This window comes from Protobothrops mucrosquamatus, unplaced genomic scaffold, assembly GCF_001527695.2.
Source record: "Protobothrops mucrosquamatus isolate PMUCROS unplaced genomic scaffold, P.Mucros_1.0 scaffold3712, whole genome shotgun sequence".
Lineage (NCBI taxonomy): Eukaryota > Metazoa > Chordata > Lepidosauria > Squamata > Viperidae > Protobothrops > Protobothrops mucrosquamatus.
Window position 1 is genome coordinate 38,535 of NW_015389666.1, and position 8,360 is coordinate 46,894.

The 8,360-nt window shown below is 48.0% G+C and overlaps 1 protein-coding gene across 1 annotated transcript in view; it reads right to left on the reverse strand.

Moving 5' to 3' along the window:
- Positions 1–3,977: 3,977 nt before the first annotated feature.
- LOC107298100 (adenine phosphoribosyltransferase-like) overlaps positions 3,978–8,360 on the reverse strand; it is a 17,052-nt gene continuing 12,669 nt past the window's right edge. The window contains exon 5 of the mRNA XM_029286453.1: positions 3,978–4,151. Coding sequence (XP_029142286.1) covers positions 3,997–4,151 — 155 coding nt within the window. The 3' untranslated portion in view covers positions 3,978–3,996. The remainder of the gene's footprint in view (positions 4,152–8,360) is intronic.

The following is an 8,360-nucleotide window of genomic DNA, read 5'->3' on the forward strand; positions in this document are numbered from 1 at the left end:
AGGCTTCCTTAGAGGCGCGAGATGAAGCCACATGTGACCGCTGGGATAGCGCATGCGAACGACGGGCTACTTCGGACTCGGCCTTCTCGCTCAGCGTGTCCTTTGCCTGACGTTCGTCTCAGAGATGTGACTTGGGACGAACGGACGAGGCTTCCTTAGAGGCGTGAGACGAAGCCACATGTGACCGCCGGGATGGCGCATGCGAACGACGGGTCGCTTCGGACTCGGCCTTCTCGCTCGGCGTGTCCTTCGCCTGAAGTTCGGCTTGGAGAGACTTTTTACTGCTTTGGAGGAGCTTCTCACGGTCTTTGTTGATCCGCTTGAGGCGTTGCACTTCCTCTTTGAATGTCGAATCTCCCAGCTGCGACTGGGTGTCTACGAGGAGGCGTTCATAACCGGTCCATTGTAGGAGAAGCAAATCCATATCCCCTTCCAATGTACGGATGCGCTCGGGGCAAAGCTTATCTTTGGACGCGTTGCAGAGTTTCTGCAGCTTCTCCCAGGAGTTTTCATGACGTTGATAGAGGCTACCCCAATTCTCCAGCAGGCTTGACCGCTTGGCTTCGGTGGGATTTCTTTGATGCCTCAAGTCATAAAGTTTCGGAGATGTTTCTGCCTTTTTTAGATTTTCTGCGCACAAGCCGAGGTTAGTTGGAGGGACCAGCCCTTCTGCCGCATTGGGACTCTCTGCCATGACTAGAGAGGAATCAGAGGATTCCCTTAAGTAATAATAATAATGAAGTTGGAAGGGACCTTGGAGGTCATCTAGTCCAACCCCCCCTCCTGCTCAGGCAGGAAACCCTACACCATTTCGGACAAATGGCTGTCCAGTCTCTTCTTAAAAACTTCCAGTGTTCGAGTATTCACCGCTTCTGGAGGCAGGCTGTTCCATTAGATTCAGGGGTTTTCAACCTTTTCACCCACTGTACCACTTTTAGGATAAGGCAACATCCAAGGACCACCAGTCGCCCAGCAAGGTGTCAAAAACCTGACTAAAAAAAAAAGAGGAAAAAAATGATAAAGTACAGGTAGTCCTCGACTTACAACAATTCATTTAGTGGCTGTTCAAAGTTACAACGGCACTGAAAAAAGTGACTTGTGACCATTTTTCACACTTATGACTGTTGCAGCATCCCTGGGGTCACGCGACTTACATTCGGATGCTTGGCAACTGATTCATACTTAGGACGTTCAGTGTCCCAGGGTCACGTGATCCCCTTTTGCAACTTTTTGACAAGTGAAGTCAATGGCTGGGGAGGGGGAGTGGCCAGCTCATCACTCAGGTTGCGCGGTGCCTGTGTGTGTGTGTGTGGGGGGAGAGAAATCCATGGGTCTCTGGTGGAGGGGGGTGGGTGCCTTCCTTCCCTCCCTCTCTCCCATTGTCCCTTTTCCTTTCTTTCCTTCCTTCCTTCCTTCCTTCCCTCCCTTTGTCTCTTCCTGCTTTCCATTGTCCCTCCCTCTCATTGTCCCTCCCTCCCTTCCTTCCTTCCCTTCCTTCTTTCTTCCTCTCTTTTCTCCCTTCCTTCCCTCCCTCCCCTCCTTGTCCCTTCCTTCCTTCTTTCTCCCTCCCTTTTCTCCGTCCCTTCCTTTCCTCCTTCCTTCTTTCTCACTCCCTCCTTCTTTCTCCCTCTCTTTTCTCCCTTCCTTTCTTCTGTCCCTCCCCTTTGTCCCTTCCTTCCTTCCTTCCCTCCTTCCTTCTTTCTCACTCCCTCCTTCTTTCTCCCTCTCTTTTCTCCCTTCTTTCCTTCTCTCCCTCCCCTTTGTCCCTTCCTTCCTTCCCTCCTTCCTTCTTTCTCCCTCTTTTCTCCCTTCCTTCCTTCCCTCCCTCCCCTCTTTATCCCTTCCTTCCTTCTTTCTCCCTCCGTTTTCTCCCTCCCTCCCTCCCTCCCTCCCTCCCTCCCACTGTCCTGCCCTAGCCGCCCAGACCCCAGCCTGGTGTTGGGCGGCAGCGGAGCATTCTCACCACCCGGAGCGGCCGGGGGCGAAGTGACCCGGCGACATCCCGGCCCTGCCTGTGGGCGCGCAGAGGCAGCGCTTGCTTGAAGGTGGCCGCGTGTGCGCCCCCCTCCTTTGCCCGGGGTGGCCGCGTGGCTGGCAGCTTTTGGCGGCGCTGCCGGGACAGGCAAGGGGGGGCTTCTCCCTCCGGGGGTGGGTGGGTGGGTGGGGGGAGAAAGAGGCATTCTCCAACCGGCCCTTCCTTCCCCTTCTCTGGGCTGGGCTGCAATCTCGCCCCGCTGCTTCTGCGCCTCCTCCTCTTTCCTCCTCCCCCCCCTTGCAGAAAAAAAGGAGAAGGCAGGCGGGGGGGGGGCAGGGGGTTCCCCCATCCCTGATGCTCCCAGAAGGGGTTTCCCTTCCCTTCCCGGATTGCTGGCATCCTCCGTCGGAGAAATCCCTGTCTTTCCAAGAGAAGCAGAAGCGGTCGCCCTTTTGCAAGGAGAGAATCTTGCACGGGAATTGCAGCCGGGGATTTCCCCCCCACCCTCCCCAACACACACACACACACACACACACACACACACACACACATATTCCCTGGCTTGCCCCGCATCTGGGCTTTCCTTCCTCGCGAGGAGACCCGCAAGATTTCCTGCTTGCAAAAAGGCGATCACTTTTGGATTGCAATTTCTCCCCATTCCAACTCCGGATCGGGACCCGATCTCCGATCTTGAACGTGTGTACAGGAAACTCCGTAGGCGGCGTTGCCTCCTGCAACGGTCACGAAGACTTATCTTTTTTTTTTACTGTTCTGTATCACGCGAGGTGGGGGGGGGCTTGATGCAGGCAGATTAACTTTAATTCGTCAGGCATTCCCAAAACATGAACTTACATTAATTTACTGTTGCTGTAGGGATTCTTCTGACATCCTTTGCATAATCTGTACCCTAACACGCAGGTTAAAAAAAGATAGTTTCTTCAATGCTAAAGACCTCGCTGGCTGGCACGTAGCCAGGAAATCCGGTAATTAAACCGAAGTCTCTCCCAGTGGCCAGTCCGAACACAGAAATGACCAGGTAACTTAAACTACATTACCCAGAAGGCATTCCCTTAAGGGGACAGTCCTTAATTCCTAAGATAGCTATATACCAGCGAGTGCCCCAACTGCAACCCAAAACCAACTTATGCATTGTCAGGTGCCGGGTGGATGTGGCCCATTGGGTGGATGTGGCCCATTGGGTGGACGTGGCAGACCGGGTGGGACTAAAAAGTTCAATCAATCAATTCCAACTTTGCAAGATCTTTCCCCCCCCCCCCAAGAAGTTGAAATTGACTGATTGATTGAACTTTTTTTTTTTTTTGCACATGGCAGCCGAGGCCTAAAGTGAAAAAGTTTTATAAAACCCAGCTGAAGGCCTAGGACTGGGGCGACGGTGCGCGTGCCCACAGAGAGGGCTCTGAGTGCCGCCTCTGGCACCCGTGCCATAGGTTCGCCACCACTGCTATATACTCTGACCAGCACACCGCAGATTTTAAGTGAATCCCTGCAGTGGGTCAAGGCAGAAATCTACAGCGTAAATAATACATAAATAAGTCAGTAATTAAGCAAATAATTAAATAAGTTAGTCGGCCGGTCGTTAAGTGAAACTGGCATCTCCCCCCATTGACTTCGCTGGTCAGAGGTCCTGCGAAAGGGGATCACGTGACCCATCATAAACACGAGTCCGTTGCCAGGCACCTGGATTTTGATCACGTGACCGTGGGAGGCTACGACGGTCGTACTTGTGAAAAAGAGCCGTAAGTCCCTTTTTCGTAGCTCCGGTCACTAAATGAACGGTTGTAAATGGAGAACTAGCTGTATATACCTTCATAAAAACATACCCACGGTTTGGTAGGAAGTTTATTTGTTGAGCTTGGACCAGAGAAGCTGCTGGGAGGGGAGGGGTAAATCTGTGGGGGGGGTTCATGGGGGCCACGGAGGGCCCAGGCTAAGCAGAGCTGTTGTCAGCCCACCCGGTGTGCTTGCTAAAAGACGTGTCTCGGATCCCCTTGTGGCTGCTCCTAGCTGGGGAGGCTCGGCGGGAAAGCTTGGAAGGAGTCCAGCCAGTGAGCGTTGAACTGGGTCATCAGCTGAGGGGGCACGCAGTGGGACCACTTGTAGCGGGACTTCAGCCAGGATCCGCCGTCACTGTCCTCGATGCAAATGGCAGCGATACCTACAAGGCAGAGGGGGAAAGGGTCAGAGCTGGCTGGATGGTCAGCTCGTCAGAGGTCCGGCTTCAGGACTTGAAGGCCAGCCTGGTATATCACACCGCAGCAGCACGTGGTATATAACAGAATGACAGAGTTGGAAGGGACCTTGGAGGTCTTCTAGCACAACCCCCTGCTCCAGCAAGGGACTTTACACCAGTGGTGTCCAACCTTGGAACTTGAAGACGTGTGGACTTCAACTGCCAGAATTCCCCAGCCAGCAAAGCTGGCTGGGGAATTCTGGGAGTTGAAGTCCACACGTCTTCAAGTTCCCAAGGATGGACACTCTTAACCTATGAGGGAGAATAGAATAGAATAGAATAGAATAGAATAGAATAGAATAGAATGTAGAGTAAGAATAGAATAGAATTAGAATAGAATAGAATTAGAATAAATTAGAATAGAATTAGAATAGAATTAGAATAAATTAGAATAGAATAGAATAGAATTAGAATAGAATAGAATAGAATAGAAAATAGAATAGAATAGAATAGAAAATAGAATAGAATAGAATAGAATAGAGAATAGAATAGAATAGAAAATAGAATAGAATTAGAATAGAGTAGAATAGAATTAGAATAGAATTAGAATAGAATAGAATAGAATTAGAATAGAATAGAATAGAATTAGAATAGAATAGAATAGAATAGAATAGAATAGAATTAGAATAGAATAGAATTAGAATAGAAAATAGAATAGAATAGAAAATACAATAGAATGTAGAGTAAGAATAGAATAAGAATAGAATAGAACAGAACAGAATGCAGAGTAAGAATAGAATAAGAATAGAATAGAATAGAGTACAATAGAATTAGAATTAGATTAGAATAGAATAGAATAGAATAGAATGTAGAGTAAGAATAGAATAGAATGTAGAGTAAGAATAGAATAGAATTAGAATAGAATAGAATTAGTGTAGAATAGAATTAAAATAAATTAGAATAGAATTAGAATAGAATTAGAATAAATTAGAATAGAATAGAATAGAATTAGAATAGAATAGAATAGAATAGAAAATAGAATAGAATAGAATAGAAAATAGAATAGAATTAGAATAGAATTAGAATAGAATAGAATTAGAATAGAATAGAATTCGAATAGAATAGAATAGAATTAGAATAGAATAGAATTAGAATAGAAAATAGAATAGAAAATACAATAGAATGTAGAGTAAGAATAGAATAAGAATAGAATAGAATAGAATAGAATAGAGTACAATAGAATTAGAATTAGAATTAGAATTAGAATTAGAATTAGATTTAGATTAGAATAGAATAGAATAGAATAGAATAGAATAGAATAGAATAGAGCTGGAAGGGACCTTGGAGGTCTTCTAGTCCAGCCCCCTGCTCAAGCAGGAGAATACCATTTCAGACAGGTGAATGTCTACTCTCTTCTTAAAAACCTCCAGTGATAGAGCACCCACGATTTCTGGTGGCAAGCTGTTCCACTGGTTGATTGTCCTCACTGTTAGGAAGTTTTTCCTTAATTCCAGGTTGCTTCTCTCTTTGATCAGTTTCCAACCACTGTTTCTTCTCCAAGCTTCTGGGTTGGTTTCCAAACGTTTCCTTAACCAGGCTAGCTGACCCCTTCAGCAGAGAGGTGTCCCCTAAACTCCGCTGAAGACACGTCAAGGTTGAATTGCTGAGATGCTTCCTAACCTCCCTCGCTACCCAACTTGCCATACAAACGGGGCGGGGGGGGGAGGGAGAGCCTGGGAAAAGAAACGGGAGTCTCAAGAACGCGTCCCCACAGCGTGGGACCCAAGGTCAGCCGAAGCAGGTGTCTGACGGAGACGGGGACCGTTCCCACAACAAACGGAGAGGATGGGATTGGGCAACGTGAACACAGGGCGGGCGGGGCGGGGGTTAGGAAAAGCCACCCTTCACTAACCAGATTTTCACGTGGGAAACTTTAAAGAGTTGATTTTGCTTCTTCAGCGCCGGGGAGGCGTGTTCAATAAAGTTGATCTCCTACGGCACCTCAGAAGCGGGTAGAGTTTCTTCAATATTAGAATAGAATAGAGCTGGAAGGGACCTCGGAGGTCTTCTAGTCCAGCCCCCTGCTCAAGCAGGAGGACCTACATACCATCTCATATTGAATTCGCCAGCCGCACGGTTGACCTTGGGACTCCCAACGCCCCCTGCAGGGTGGGGGGCTCCAGCCTACGGCGCCGGACAGGTGGTCTGGCTGCCGCCCGGCTACCTACTGCTTCGGGGTGGCCTTGAGCCCCCGGCCCTGAGGCCCACCTTCGACGGACAGCCGGAGAAGCTCGCCTACTTCCTGAGCCAAGCGCGGATCTACCTGGGCAGGTACGGAGCCGCCTTCCCGGACGACGAGGCTCGCGTGAGCGCGATCGCGGAAAGCCTGGACGGGGAGGCCGCTGAATGGATGATGGCGCTCCGGAATGGACGTGGGGGCTCCGGAGCTGGGGGGCGTCGAGGCTTCCCTGGAAGGGCTCCGGGAGAGGTTCGAGGACCCCACCCTGACCCGCCGGGCGGAACTGGCCATGGACTCCATAAGGCAAGGCAGCCGGTCCGTGGCGGAGTACGTCGGGGAGTTCCGCAGGACAGCCCAGAGGCTGCGGGGGTGGCCGGAGCAGCTGCTGGTCCGCCAGTTCCGAGACGGCTGAGCAGGGAGATGTACCGGCGCTGCCTCTTCAGGGGGTTCCCCCACAGCCTCCCAGCTTCGTACCGACTGGCCAGCACGCTGGAACTGGAGCTGCGGGGGCGCGGGCTGCTCACAGCGCCCGAGAGCCGGGCGGCCCATTGCCCGGCCCCCCGACCCGCCTCGACGCCCGGAGCCCCGAGCCCTCCCAAGACCCCGAACAAGGAGAGATCGGGAGGGGCACGAGAGGTCGTGCAGGTCTCCCCCGAATCAAGCGAGGGGGAGGGGAGTCCGACCCCCGACCAGCCTGGAGTGGCCTTCTCCGAGAGCGACAGCCAGGGGGAAGACGGTCCGACGGTAAGTGGAGCCACGCCCCCATTGAGTGCCCAGGTGGAGGTGGTGGGAGTCCCCCAGTCAGGAGCGGGGGGGGGGAGACCCTTGGCGGCCCTGCTAGAGTCGGGGTGCAGCCGTTGCTTAATCGGCCTGAAAGCGGTGAGACCGAAGCAACCCATGAACTTTGAGCAGGTCGATGGCTCGCTCACTCTGTGTGTGTGTGTGTGTGTGTGTGTGTTCCTGCAACCTGCCTCCCTGAACCAGTGAGACTAAAAATGGGGAGCCATAAAGAGACTATCCAGTTTATTGTGGCCCCAAAGATGGCAAAGGCAATGATATTGGGGCTGTTGTGGCTCAAAAAGTGGAATCCATCAAATAGAATAGGAGAGGACAGAATTAGAATAGAATAGAATAGAATAGAATTAGAAATTAGAAATAGAAATTAGAATAGAATATAGAATAGAATAGAATAGAATAAGAACTACAGAATAGAATAGAATAGAATTAGAACTATAGAATAGAATAGAATAGAATAGAATAGAATAGAATAAGATTTAGAATAGAATAGAATAGAATAGAATAAGAACTACAGAATAGAATAGAATAGAATAGAATAGAATAAGAACTACAGAATAGAATAGAATAGAATAGAATAGAATACAATACAATACAATAGAATAGAATACAATAGAATACAATAGAATACAATAGAATTAGAACTACAGAATAGAAGTAGAACTATAGAATAGAATAGAATAGAACAGAATAGAATAGAATAGAATAGAATAGAACAGAACAGAATAGAATAGAATTAGAACTACAGAATAGAATTAGAACTATAGAATAGAATAGAATAATACAATACAATAGAATAGAATTAGAACTACAGAATAGAAGTAGAACTATAGAATAGACTAGAATAAGATTTAGAATAGAATAGAATAGAATAAGAACTACAGAATAGAACAGAACAGAACAGAATAGAATAGAATTAGAACTACAGAATAGAATAATAGAATAGAATAGAATAGAAATAAGAATAGAATAGAATAGAAATAAGAATAGAATAGAATAGAATAGAAATAAGAATAGAATAGAATAGAAATAAGAACAGAATAGAATAGAATAGAATAGAATAGAAATAAGAATAGAATAGAATAGAATAGAAATAAGAATAGAATAGAATAGAAATAAGAATAGAATAGAAATAAGAATAGAATAGAATAGAAATAAGA